Below are 13,403 nucleotides of genomic sequence, written 5' to 3'. Positions count from 1 at the left end.
GGTGGGGCTTGGGAGGTGGGCCATGTGTTGGTCCGTGGGGGTGAGGTCTGGTGAGAAAGAGCCATGCCTGCCGCACTGCTGTTAACTCGATCACCGTGTGTATGGGTACCAACGTAAGCACCAGCCACCTGCAATGCCATAGCGCTGGCGTCATGCAGCATACTGTACGAGCCTGACAGCAAATGCACCAAAAGCACAGCGGTCCTCTCGCACCTCTGCTGATGCTTCTTGCGCTCCTCGTCCAGAATTCCGGGGTCCTTGGGGGGCTCTGTTAAACTGAAGTCGATGCGTGCCTTGAGGGGCTCTGCCATTCCTGCGCCTCGGATACACTCTAGCTCAGCTGCACAAGCAGTCTGTGTACCCGCAGTGAGTGCGCTCCGCCTGCCTTTCCAACCCTAAAGCTAGGTCTGATGAAGCACTGGTAGGGGGAATAGATGTCTATGGTTTCTGCTTGTACCTTGATACGATGGGCAAGCGGGATTTGCGCCGTGATCTCAGTCAGGCTGTATGTAGATCGGGCTCCACGTATGAAACGCAATTGCTGTGTGATGCCAATGAGCACATTTGCATCATATATGTAGTCGTGCACGTACCGTACTGTAGTCGCCGCGACATGGAGGAGCATGCCCTGCATCCCCACACCGACTGCACTCCTGCAGCTGGTGACATCCGCGGGATGCAGATGGCGCGTGCAGTTTCCAATCAACAGATGCGCCGTAGCAACTTCAAACACCCAGAAACTCCCAGCGTCACCAGCTCGGTGCCGGCGAGATCGCGTGCGCATCAGCTGCGCACATAGCAGGCAGTGGCTATGGTTTGCATTCGTCCAGCCACGCTGGATGATCTCATGCAGATGCAGCGGTGCAACCTGCTGTGGTGAGCACAGCGTTCCGGCACGTACGCGCCACCCAGACCCTTGTGCTGGTTCGCTGCACGCTGTTGCTGTATGGCAACTGCTGACCCCTATGCCTGGCATTGCTATTCGCAGCCTGCCGGAGAATTATCAACTCAAGGTACGCGCCATGACAACAGCCAAAGCGGGTCGCCACAGCCAGGCTTGGCATGGCTAGGCATGCTGCTCGTGGCGTGATGCTGCAGCACTTGCTTGTATTGGCGTCCCATGTCTCTTCAAGCAGGGCTGGCCCTAGACTGCATGCAAGCGTAGGCGGCGGCCCCGTATTAATGGATGCACCCCTCACCATGCTCCTCCGGCGCTTGACACCCTCGCGATGCGCCGTCGACCCTGTTCTCCCCCTCAACTCCTTCCTTGTACGCCCCGTTCCCCCCGCCTCAGTACTACTTTTACCACATCCTGTCGTGGCCCCAATTGCTGCATGTGGCGGAGGACTACGACGGGACCATTGTAGGCTACGTGCTCGCTAAGATGTGAGGCGTAAGGCTTGGGTTGGGGCCAGATGGTGGGTTGGGTGGGGGATTGCGAGAGGCGATGGCATTGGAGTTGGCCCCCCCTTCCAGCGCCCCCCCTCCTCTCCTTCCAACGGCCACCGAGCTTCAGACAAGGACTGCCATGTTAGCTGCAGTATTGTGCAGCGTGGTTGGTTCCCACATTGGCAGCACGGAGGCTGTGCTGCTGCGGCGATTTTGCTCACGACTTTTCTGTGATGACAGTTGCCTGCCATCAATTTCAGGGAGGAGGAGCCCACCGATGGCATGCACGGGCACATCACGTCGCTGGCGGTGGCGCGGTCGCACCGCAAGCAGGGCATAGCGTCCAAACTGATGACTGCAACGCGTGAGCTGCCTCCAGCGGGCAGGGAAACGTGCGGGCGAGGGCTCAGGGGCGGGGTCGGCGTCCGTGCAGTTTCAACATCCAGGGGCCTGATGCGCAGCTGCAGTCCTTCGCAGTCGCTTAGTAGGGCGCAGCTTGAGGCACGGTGGGGGCCAATCTCCAGCCACCCACCCAGCGCGATTCCTGTGTACCCCTGCCCTTTCCCAACACCCCTGCAATCGCCCAAAACCAGAGCTCCAGCCATGCACTGCAACTCTGCCTTTGAGCATACACCACCACCAAATTTCCCGCCACAGACCGGGCTATGGAAGAGGTTTTTGGTGCAGAGTACGTGTCGCTGCATGTGCGTGTCTCAAACCGCGGCGCAATTCACCTGTACACCACCACTCTTGGCTACAAGTAGGTTGGGGCTTGGATTATCGCTTTGCAACCTTGGGTTCTTGGCACAACAATGGCCGTGTGCCCACCTGGTCATGTGACCTGCGCCGCTCGCCCCAGCCTTGGCGCCTTACTTGACACCACATATTGATAGTCACCCCCCTCAATGCAACTCGTGTACAATGCGGCAGCGTGCAGGACGTTGAGTCAAAGTACTATGCCAACGGGGAGGATGCGTATGAGATGCGAAAGTACTTTGGAGCCGGCAACAAGCGCCGCGGCGGCAGGGGCAGCAGCGGCGGCGGCAAGAGTGCGGTTGCAACGGAGCGGCGCGGGCTGGTGGCGGGCGAGGAGGTTGGCAGCAGTCAGGAGCAGGGCGTGGGAGTGGGCCAGTAGCGCATTGTGGCAAGAGCAAGTACATGATGTTGCTGGTGGTTGAGCCCGTGTTTTATGGGAAATCCCGCCCTAGGTTATCAGTGCTAGTCCTACTCCCAGTGCTCCCCATCCCGCTGTGCGTCGTCTGTTAAGCCTATTCGCCCACGCAACAAACAGCACGTGTGGTATGTTGGGAGTGACGACAGCATGGCCTGGGAAGTTACAGGAATTTTACCATCATGACAGCGTGGTGATACTCCTAAAAGCTCCTATCGCAGTGAAGCCAATCCATGTGAGATGATGCATGCGCACATCGCCACACTACAACATCTGCCCGGTCGGCGCACATGGTCAAGGCAGGAATCACAATGTGGGAAAGGTGCCCAGACCGTGCGGACGGCCTGCAAAGCAAGTGCTGTTGAATGAAACAGTCAGTCAAGCTAACACAACACACCTTGCATGGCAGACAAGCACATGTGGGGCCCGGTCCCTGGAACAGGCGACTTCATGCCGCAGCACTGCAATCGCCTGACAGGTTAGCTGCATGCCGTGGGTGTTGTGCGGTGCCAACAGTAGGCACATCAGTGGCGTGCTGGATTTGGAATCGACCCGCTGATGGAATGCAGAGCCCGTGCCCAAGGCCCGTGCGCTCGGAGGCTGCAGCAGGCCATGATCCCAGGGATAGGCGCCGTGGAGCGGCGCGCGGGACAGGTGGAGCTCGCAGCACAGGAAGTGGTGCGTTGCGCGTTGTCAAAGGCCGGCTGTGTGAACCCAAGCATTGCGCTTGCATGGCATGAAAACCCGAATGCAAAACGCAGCTTTGGGATCAGGGACTCGTCAGGCTCTCTTCCCAACCCCAACCTTGAAGAGGTATGTGCGGTGTGGGCTAGTGTGTGGCAAAGGTGTGAGAGCCCAGGGGTCGCGCGGAGTTGGTATTTTCTTCATTAGTCTTTTGGTGGCGGGCAGGAGGGGAATTGGCGAGTCAACAGAACCAACGCGGGAACATATCATGGCCCAAAGTTGCTCAAACCAAGTACTCTGATGCTCAACAATAGAGTTTAAAACCTTGGAATTCGCCCGCCAAAGGCACTGACATGCAGGCCGCCTCAGCACCCGGTGATGCAGCAGTATGCAGTGCTGATGGGCTGCATGCGCTGCAGGCTTGCCGCCTGTGCGACGCGCCGGGGCCAGCTCTTTTCGGAGCCGCCTTCGATACCAGGGAGGGCCAAGGGAGGGTGGGCGCGCTGTAGGGGCGCGGGTCAAGGGTGGGCGTTAGCCAGCCCCAGACCTTACCGTGCACCTCACGCCCCCCTGGCCCGCGCCGGTATGTGGATACCCCTTGTCTCCCCTTCAGTTGGCGGATGCACCCAACCCGGAGTTGCGAACAACAAGACCAGGCTCAGGGCCCGCGCCTCGCTTAAGAGTACACGCATACAACCAACCCCGGAAAGCACATGCCATGCCCACGTGAGTTGGGTGCGCGAGCGCCTGCACTCTTGGTGCAAGTTGGGTGTGCGCGCAGCCCACTCGCTGGGCCCCCTGATGTGCTCTGCGTGTTGTGCCAACAGTCGAAAAAAAGGGCCTCCGTAATAGTCAAAGCAACTGGATGGAGAAGAAAAGCCCTGATGCCCCTTGCAAACCTTGTCATCACCGGATGGATCCTGGTGGCGCTCACTCGCCCCCACACCGAGGGCGGCAGGGGAGAAGCAGCAAGGCACGCGTTTAAAAACACCACAACAGAACACCATGGGCAGGGACTGTGGCGGCTCGTGAAGTCCGCCCATGAAAGCCACTCGTTGTCTCTCCGTCCACACGGATTTGGACATGCCTGCAGCCCCTTCCACCCGCATGACCACAGGAGTGCCCAGCAAAACAGCCGGATGCGGCCGCTAGGGCGTGATGTGACAATGATTTCGACCGGTCAGCGTCAACAAGCTGAGAAGAGATAGGTTGCCCTCCACAGAGTGGGGCAGCAGTGGGCCGGGCAGGGGCGTGCGTGTGGCGGTTGGCCGACTGCGGCCGCCGCGTCCCGCATCCCAAACGCACCAGCACGCACCCTTCCTTAAAAATCCAGCTGGCCACCAGCAGGCGCCCCCCGCAATGCGGCAGGGGCGCCCGCTGCTGCAGCCGCGCTTTTCAGTTTGTGTTTTCAGCGACGCGTGCCTGTTACGACCAGGGCTCCTTGAAGAGGCGGTCGTTGTTGGTGCCGCGCAGCTGGCTGATGGGGCGCATGCTGAAGCTGTCCACGCCCTCAACCTTCTTGGGAGTCCACACGTTGCCGTAACCCATATTGCGCATCATGTTGGCACACTTGTTGTGGCTCCAGCTGCAGGGCACCCACTGCCAGTCTACAGTCCAGGCACCCGCATTCTCCAGGCTGAGGGCGGAGCCGCGCATGTAGCTGGGGTCGCTGAAGCCGCGCAGGCCGTCCTTGGCATTGACGTATGGGGCATTGTAGTTGTTGGACTCAGACCGAGGGTCGAACGGCGCGAAGGTGAGAGGACGGTCCTGCAGCAAGTCAATATGGTCGTCCTCGCACTCGCCACAGCGGTCAGCAACCTTTGATGGTAGCAGGAAGATAGAGGAGATATAGGGAGGGAGGGCGTCAGGGGAAGGGTGTGCTCAAGTGCGGGGCGTGTGGTTTTGCACGTGTCAGACTGTCAGCAGCTGCCAATCACGGCCGCCTGCTGTCCCGGGACATCTCAACTGCAGCAAGCCAAGACAACTCAGGTGTGCACGCATGACCTCAACGGCGCACCTTGCCCATGAAGGTGAGGCCGAGGTGACGCTTGACAGACTCTTTCTGCAGGCCAGCATTGAATTTGTCGTCGCCACCGTGCAGGCGGATGCACATGCACTTGCCGCACGCGCCTTTGTCGCCGGCCCAACCGCCCTGGTAGGTCTTCAAGTACTTGGTGGAGACAGCCACCATTGCATATTTATCGTCACCATGAAGCCACTTGTTGCAGGCAGCCTTGTGGCCAGGAGATGAGCCGTAGATCGGGCCTCTGTGACACATGAGATCGGCGAAAAATATGGGTTGACCAAAGCCTATATAGGGCGGAGGGCTCCAGTGAGCGGCAATCTGCTGTTTGGTGAGCAGGAGCAGGAGCAGGAGCAGGAGCAGCAATACACGAGCTGCAGCTCGACATGGCGCCGGGGCTGCAGTGCAGAGACCAGCAGAACCCTGTGGTGCGCACCGGTAGATGGTTGAACGGCCAAACTTGAGGCATTTCTTGGCCTTATCATTGGGAAAGCTGGGCCACGAGCCAAGGCCGCCGAACTTGCACCAGTTGGAGGAGCCCTGGACAAAGCCCTCAAGCGAGCTGGAGCACTTGCCGTACATGCTGGGATCGGATGGCGACTGGTCAATCCGTCCGATGTGAGGGACCTGGCTGCACTGACCGTCAGCCAGCACCAAAGGGGCCGCCAGGGCGATCAGCCCCAGGACCAGCAGGAGGCCGGTCTGCATGGCTGCAGTGCGCGTTGCTCCTGTGCGCACAGATGGGAAGCACCGGGGGTGGCGAGACCGGCGAAACGCGCGCCCACGGGTGAGCAAGGACTGCCATCGAATGGATATGAAATTTTCAGTATTGCACCCGCTGGGTGCCCCTCACGCGCCCGCTCGGGGCTCCCGCAAACCGTCCTTGATCGCCAGGACTGACACGGTCGAGCCAGGTCAAGAGCTGGCAGCCGCGGCCGACGCGATCATGTGTCTATCAATATGCTGGTATTCTACGCCGCGGCTTCGAGCCTGTCTGACGGCAGAAACGCAGTCCACCCCGCGCACACCACTGCGGCGGGAAACTCCTGCAGGGCTCAACTGAGCAAGCTCGACCGCACCTTCTTGTTGGTCGACTCGCAAGCGATCCTTCACGCCTGCGATCACTAGCTGGGGCCAGCGATATGGACCTGGAGCGAGTCAAAGAGAACAGCCCAGGGTAGAGCAAGCGCTGTGGCTGCTTTGCAACTGCAAAAATGGCTTGAGTCAACGCTTCGAGCGCAGGAATGAACCAACGATTGCACGCGCGCGCGTTTTGCTACTGCCCGCTCTGGGTGTGGCTCGCCATGACAGACACAGCGGGCCAGGTGGGAGACCGGCGCCTTTCACGGCCCGTACCACTGCCGGCGCACGTTTCAAAATGATATTGCGACACTTGTTTGGCTGCTTGCGGGCTGCAGCCACGGGTGTCACTCGACGGCAGGTCACTTGAGGTCTGAGCCCTTGCGCCCGCTGAGGCGGGGGCAGGAGGGGGAGGTGTACGTAGTTGGGCATGGCAACCTTCGCTGGTGCTTGTAGCTCACAATATCATGAAGGCCACTCAGAACTTTCAGGATAATTCCACACATTATTGAAGCCCTGGCTCCTCAAGGCAGGTTTTCAGCAATGTGACAAAGGGCTTGCCGTCACCATTCCTTCCCAGTTGCCGCAGGTCAGTGCGAGGCCGCCTGCTGTGTAATTAGCAACACGGACAATAACGCATCCCATTACCATTTGCATAACACCGCGACAACTCACAACTACGCTGCCTGTTGCATAGCCCCAGCCCCAAGGCAGCGGACCTTCCTCAGTGCGCCAGCCCCATCTCGTGCTCGGGAAGGTGCAGAGCTGGCAGCAACGAGCAGCCCCAGAGCTCGATGAGTAATACGGATTATTTCCGGGCAGCGATCTGTTCATATCAGCGGCCCCGCACTAGTCTTGCACTGGGACACCGAGCCCTGCCGCCACCACCACACTTCCGCCTAGCCTCCGCAACACATTCTTCGCAGCAGCCGAGCTGTTGCCGCCCTTTCTCCTGGAGCGACCCGCCACTGGGACTACCACACGAGCACCAGCACCCGCACATTCGTTGTGCACCTTCATTGATGCGCTGTAAACCTGAGCTGAAGCTGCGTCGTGCTGCCCTGGTCAAGCTGCCGCCTACCAAGCAGGTGATTTGGAATACAAGAAGGGTACCGGTGGACGGGGTATGGGTAGGGATGCCCCACACATGCGCACCGCTGCTTGCCATGTTTGCCGTGTGCAGTGTATGTCTCGATTGATTCTACACGCCAACGCGCTCTCGTTCCTGCTTGCAAACTTAGATGCGATACTGGATGAATCAGAATGTTTGACGGCCTGGCGAGCTCGCGTGCTCAGTTCTTGAGTTTCCACTGGCTGCAGTCATCAGTAGCCAGGCAAACGTGCAACACTTCGACTTGGGCAAATTCGCATCAACATGATACATGCAACCAGTGAGGCAGCGTGAGTCAATCTCTCTCCAGATTTGGGTATGTCTCACGTACGCGGCCATTTGCAAACGGGTCAACGTAGCCACACTATCTCCGGAATACACGCAGAGTCGCTCGTTACTTTACATCAAAGATTTTTCTGGGCGGCATGCTGCGTTACTTGTTCTCTGACAAATGAGTAGTTATAATGTGATGCCGGGCCACAGCAGCATGGCCCCCACGAACACTTCGCTTTTCTGATACTGTAAACATCAATATGCGTGTCTCTCGCGCACGTAGCCTGCGTAGTTCACGACGATACATCTAGCACCCCGCCTACCAGCTGCTGCTGCTGCTGCTGCTGCTGCTGCTGCTGCTGCTGCTGCTGCTGCTGCCGCTGCTGCTGCAGCTGCCGCTGCCTCTGCCCCTGCTGCCACAAGTTGCGGCGGAGTGCACATAGGCAGCGACAGGAAGCAGGCCAAGTGGTACCAAGCTGGCGCCATGGGGAACACAGACGTTATTCGGGCGATGCTGCGGGAGCAGAAGCGAGAGTGCGCCGCCTTGCGCCACACTAATCCACTGTTCCGGTGAGGGCCGCGTCAGCAGCACAGCTCTGTATGTCCTCCTGCCTGCGTGTGGGTAAGATGTCCTCACAACCGCGTGCTGCATGCCTGACCCCCTCTTCGCAGCGAGTTTCGGCGAGCGGCGCTACAGCAGGAGTCACACCGTGTTCAACAGCATAATGACGAAGAGGCCGCCGCAATGCCTGTGATCGACGACCTGGACGCTGGTGGGTGCGAGCCGGGAAATGGACATGCAACCGGGCACAATGTCGCCCGTCCATGGCCGGGCAACAAGCCATGCCTACCTGCCGTTTTCAAACATCCCCTCCATGTGTGTGCCCTGAATCCAGCCATGCACACCGCTCTCTGCACGCTGCATGCATCACAGCGGCCCTGAGCCGTCTATTTCAGGTCATAAGGAAGGCCGCAACTGAGGGCAACAAGCAGCCACAAGGGGTGTTTGCGGAGTTCGGCAAGCCCTACGCGCCATGCGGGTCAATCATTGAGGTGCGCGATTGTGCTGACCTGCAGGGCGTTTTGGAAGCGCCAAGCTTGTGAGCTCCAGCGATGCATGCAGCAGCAGGTTCGGTGGACAAAGTGAAGCTTTAGGGACATCACAACACTTTGGAACGTCTGTCCTGCTGTTTGCGGTCATGCAGCATGTGCAGCCGCCTGCAACACCCCACTTTACCCGGCACCCTACGCAGCCAAGCGACAAGCTGCCACAGCTCAACATTGACGAGCTTGGAGGGCATCGCCACAGGTGATAGCGACAAGGCCATGCAGTTGATGCGGGCTCTCAGGCGGGCAAACGGCTGGGTTGGTCGCGGGGCAGGAGGGCAGGAAGGCAGGTCGGAGGGCTGGTGGACGACAACATATACCGTACCATGAAACAAACATATGCCTTGAATGCGATGTCGACCAAATTTTTCTAATTGCGCTGTACAATTTGCAGGCGGCCAGCAGTGCGGAAGACCAACAGCGTGCTGCCGGGCGCACCCTCCATTTTCCGGCGGGCCTTGCGCCACTCTGCGACCACGCACACTTCAGGGTCAGAGGGTGTCGGGGGTGTTGCTGGTGCTGAATCTTCAGGAGACCGGCAGGCGGGCGATGCAGCTGCGCAGCAGGCGCGGCAACAGACAGCCAACAAGCTGCTACGGCACAAGACCACCATGCAGGTCGGTGCTTTGAACGGAGCGCCAGTAAACGTGCAGACTTAAAAGCCACACTTGCATGCACGCGTGCAAACGCTCCCGCACGCGCGTGCACGCATGCATGCACACACATGCGTGCACACACATGCGCGTACGCACACACGCGGGCACGCATGCACACACACACACACACACACACACAAGCACACACACACACACATTTGCGCACGCATGCACACACTCACACATTCACACACACATTGACACACACACACACACACGCACGCACGCACGCACGCACGCACGCACGCACGCGCCTCCATGGGTAAGCGCACACGCACACGCACACGCATGCGTGCACACGCACACACAGGCGAGCGCATGTGCGCACGTATGCACACATTAGTCATTCAACGCTCACACTTTAGGTGCTGCCTCAACCCCACCGCTCACGACATTTGCTACCGCAGTACACCACTCTCGACCGCACAGAAGCTTCATTTCCGAGCCGCCCTGTTCGCCAGGCGGACAGCCGTAGACTTGCCTCGCGCACCCGCCCAAACGCCTTCTTCAACACTGCCGCGGCGACAGCTGACGCGGCGGACGTTGCGGGCGCGTACGGACGGTGCGAGCTGCCAACAAAGCCCAAGCCCGGCCGGGACCTCCTGTGGCGCCATGAGGCTGCTAACTGCGCAGCGCAGTTTGCAGGTGGCGGCGCAGGTGACATGGCGGCGGATGCCGGCCAGCCATTTGCGAGCGTGAAGGGCTCAGTTTTCATCACGCAGAGGGGCAGCGTGTCCACCGGGGGCGGCGGGCACCAGGTGACGCATGCACCTGCTCAGAGTGCATCAGGCGGTGCTGGCGGCGGCAGCACACGGCGCTTCAGCGCTGAGGGGATGGGGCCGACAGGGGCCCACATGCAGCCTGACCACACCGTGGCAGCGTTGAGCTGCGCCGCCAGTGCCAGCGTCCCCCAAACTTCAACCAGCGGCGGCGGATGCAGGATCGAGGCAGCAGTTGCCACACCGGGGGACTCTGCACTGGATCAACAGCCAGAACCTCAGCCCTTGACAGAGCCGACGCGAATCGAGCCTGGCTCCAGCAACCCTGTGCCGATATGGCACAATCGTTACCGCGTGGTGCGGCAGGCGGGGCGCACTGCGCTGCAGCAGGACCTTTGGCACCGGTCCCAGCGACGCGCAGCGTACCGATCTAGCCCCAAGCTGGCCGCCGAGCTCACACAGCGGCTTGTGGCAGATCTGGAGGCAGCGGAGGGCCGACTCACACCAGGCTGGGTGCCAGGTGGGCAGAGATTGCGGCTGGCGGGCCGGGCCAACCTGCCCGTGATGTGCTTGATGTTGTATGTTGCGGAGAGGGGACAGGTTTCAAGGTGAGCACGGCCAGCGAGGTGGTCAATGTGCAAATGACAAGGCTGGGCTCGCCTGCAGCTGCAGCCTGATGGCGACACGGGTCCTCACCAAGCTGGTGTGCGTGCTGCTGCCTCATATGCAGGCACAACCCCTCAGTCGCCGTTCATCCGGGCCGATCAGGCGGTTACGCAGCAGCAGCGCAAGGTGGAGGAGCGCGCAACAACGACTGTGCGAACCATCAAGAAGGAAGAGGTGCGCTGCAAACAACTACTAGCCAGCACTCCACTGGCAATGGGGGCCGCCATGGTTCAGCTGCCTGTGTGCAATTGACTCAGAGTCATCCGGCGGTGTGGTGTACAACACATAAACGGTAGCTGCGTTGCCCCCGTGCTAGGTGGCTGTCCTCGAGCACTTTTATGGCGCGCTGTGTGGACTGGTGGAGAAGCAGCGCATCAGCGACCCTCTCAGCCTGATGCTCGTGCACAAGGTTTGATTCACACCTGAAGTCTGCTACCTTGATTGCTAGGAGCATTGGGACACCTATGGACCCCCCTCTCCCCGCTGGCTGTGATATTTGAAGGGCCCAGTTCCATGTCGACGCCTTTAAGTGTTTGCCCGCCCTGCGCCCTTTCAAGGCACAAACACAACTTTCAAACTCTGGCGCGTTGAGTGTTTACAGGTCAAAGAGCTGCTGGAGGAGGGCGTCCTGCTTCACCGCCCAATGCTGCTTCAACTGACCAATGCAGTTGCCAGCTTTGTGAGAGATTGTGGCCTCGTCCGCTTCAATCGCTTCGCCCTGCCACTGCTAACGTTTGTACGCAAGTGCGTCGGCGTAAGCAAAGGCGATTTCGAGGGGATGGTGGACGCAGGGGGCTTGCGGCCTGTGCTGTACGAACAGGGCTGGGAGCAGCAGCAGCAGCAGCAGCAGCAGCAGCAGCAGCAGCAGCAGCAGCAGCAGCAGCAGCAGCAGCAGCAGCAGCAGCAGCAGCAGCAGCCGCACGAGCACGAGCAGGAGCAGCAGCAGCAGCAGCAGCAGCAGCAGCAGCAGCAGCAGCAGCAGCAGCAGACCACTCCTGCCAAGGAGGGTGACTGGACGCCATGCGCAGCCACGCAGCTGTCCAACGCCGATGCGGCTTCATCCAACGGCAAGGTCGGGCCGCGTATGGCCAGCAGCACCAGCACCGTGCACGACCAGGCTGGCGCTGCCAGTGGTACGCCGCTGTGCCAAGTGGCGCCGATTGACACAGCTCTGGCAGCGGCGTCCCGCGAGATCGTGCAAGCTATCGCCTCAGCTCGCAGCGAGCGGTTGTCCCTGGGCGTGGCTGCCGAGCGTATTCGCGGCCTGGCACGCAGCGCAACGCGGCAGGTGACGGTTGATGCAGCAGTGACTGAAGCGGATCTGCATGGCGTTCGAGCTGGTCCAGTCCAGGGGGCAGCCAGCATAAACGCGTGCCACACACTCGGCGATGACGAGGTGGCAGCACAGCAGGCGGGCGAGGAGCCGCTGCCGGACCTGGGCCTTGGAGGGGACGGGCGGCTGGCGAGCCGGCGCATACGGGCGCAGCTGGCGAGCAGCGCGGGGTGGTGTGCACAGCAGACGGGTGATGGCGGTGTCGATGGGTGCTAAATCGTTGAGCGTCAACATCCGTCACAGTAATACTATCAGTGAACAGGATGTAGCACCCACCAAAGCGATCCTACGATACAACACATGCTTGGAAATCAAACATGGGGCAAAGGGGGCCAGGATACAGTTTTGTCTGAGGCTGCAGTTGCCAGGAACCGACACACTGAGCTCTTGCTGCTGGTGGCATCAACCCCAGCTTAGCTAGCTGCCGGCTTGGGCACGCTGCCAGGATGTCACCAAGCCGGTGTCTAAGTCACCAGAAGGATGGTTGTCTCAAGGCGTTGCATTTATCACATTGCGTTGTGTTTTTGTTCGTCTGCGTGCACGCCTGGGCGTCAGTACGGTAATGAGAATTCACTCTTTATGTTCTAAGTAGATCGGGAGATCATATACAGTACATATGTGGGCATGTTGCGAGATACACTGTTACAGAGATGAACGCCTTCCAGTCACCGCGATGGCAGCATAAGCGGTTTCCTCTGGAATTCGGCAGAGTGGTGCACCATGCAGCAGCTGTTGTCAACCGTCCCGTCGCAGCTGCAGAGCTTCTAGCGGTGTGGAGGCTCGTTTTTGCAGTGGCGTGCCTTGTGCGAATCAAAGGCTGGGCCCAGCTGCTGGCGGAGCACAAGGTGTGATGGACGCGCGGGCGGGCAGGGTGGCTGCGCTTGATGAATGGCACAGGACTGCAGACATGCACCGCACCTGTGCCTCCGCGTCCACCTCCGTCTGCCATGTCCCATGCCCATCACTACCTGCAGGAGTCTTACCTTGTCGTGCCGGCGCCTGGCTGGGGGTGGCTGCCCTTGCCTTCGCCTGTTGCGTCCGGCGTCCTGTGCTTCCTGGCAACTACCTGCGCCCTCATGGTGGCGGCCGGCCTGCTGGCCAGTATGGCGTCACCGCTGCTGCTGGTGGTGTGCTGCTACTTGGCAGCATGGGACCAAGATCCGGGCAGTCAGCTTACGAGCCTGATTCTGC

General features: G+C 60.1%; 3 protein-coding genes across 3 annotated transcripts; 2 read left to right on the top strand and 1 right to left on the bottom strand.

The window, feature by feature from the left end:
• Window positions 1-2,319: 2,319 nt before the first annotated feature.
• On the top strand, window positions 2,320-2,524 carry MNEG_0075 (hypothetical protein; the record flags this gene model as incomplete). Its single annotated transcript, XM_014051454.1, has 1 exon — window positions 2,320-2,524. A coding segment is annotated over one exon (205 nt), but the record flags the coding sequence as incomplete, so codon positions are not given.
• A 2,145-nt stretch (window positions 2,525-4,669) lies between these two features.
• On the bottom strand, window positions 4,670-5,849 carry MNEG_0074 (hypothetical protein; the record flags this gene model as incomplete). The annotated part of the gene is made up of 3 exons (XM_014051453.1): window positions 4,670-5,062; window positions 5,262-5,511; window positions 5,704-5,849. 3 exons carry the CDS (start codon window positions 5,847-5,849, stop codon window positions 4,670-4,672), a joined length of 789 nt encoding a protein of 262 aa, XP_013906907.1.
• A 5,808-nt stretch (window positions 5,850-11,657) lies between these two features.
• MNEG_0073 (hypothetical protein) lies at window positions 11,658-12,428 on the top strand (the record flags this gene model as incomplete). Its single annotated transcript, XM_014051452.1, has 1 exon — window positions 11,658-12,428. One exon carries the CDS (start codon window positions 11,658-11,660, stop codon window positions 12,426-12,428), a length of 771 nt encoding a protein of 256 aa, XP_013906906.1.
• Window positions 12,429-13,403: the final 975 nt, after the last annotated feature.

This window comes from Monoraphidium neglectum (assembly GCF_000611645.1).
Source record: "Monoraphidium neglectum strain SAG 48.87 unplaced genomic scaffold scaffold00005, whole genome shotgun sequence".
NCBI lineage: Eukaryota > Viridiplantae > Chlorophyta > Chlorophyceae > Sphaeropleales > Selenastraceae > Monoraphidium > Monoraphidium neglectum.
This window is presented reverse-complemented; position numbering and strand designations above follow the sequence as displayed.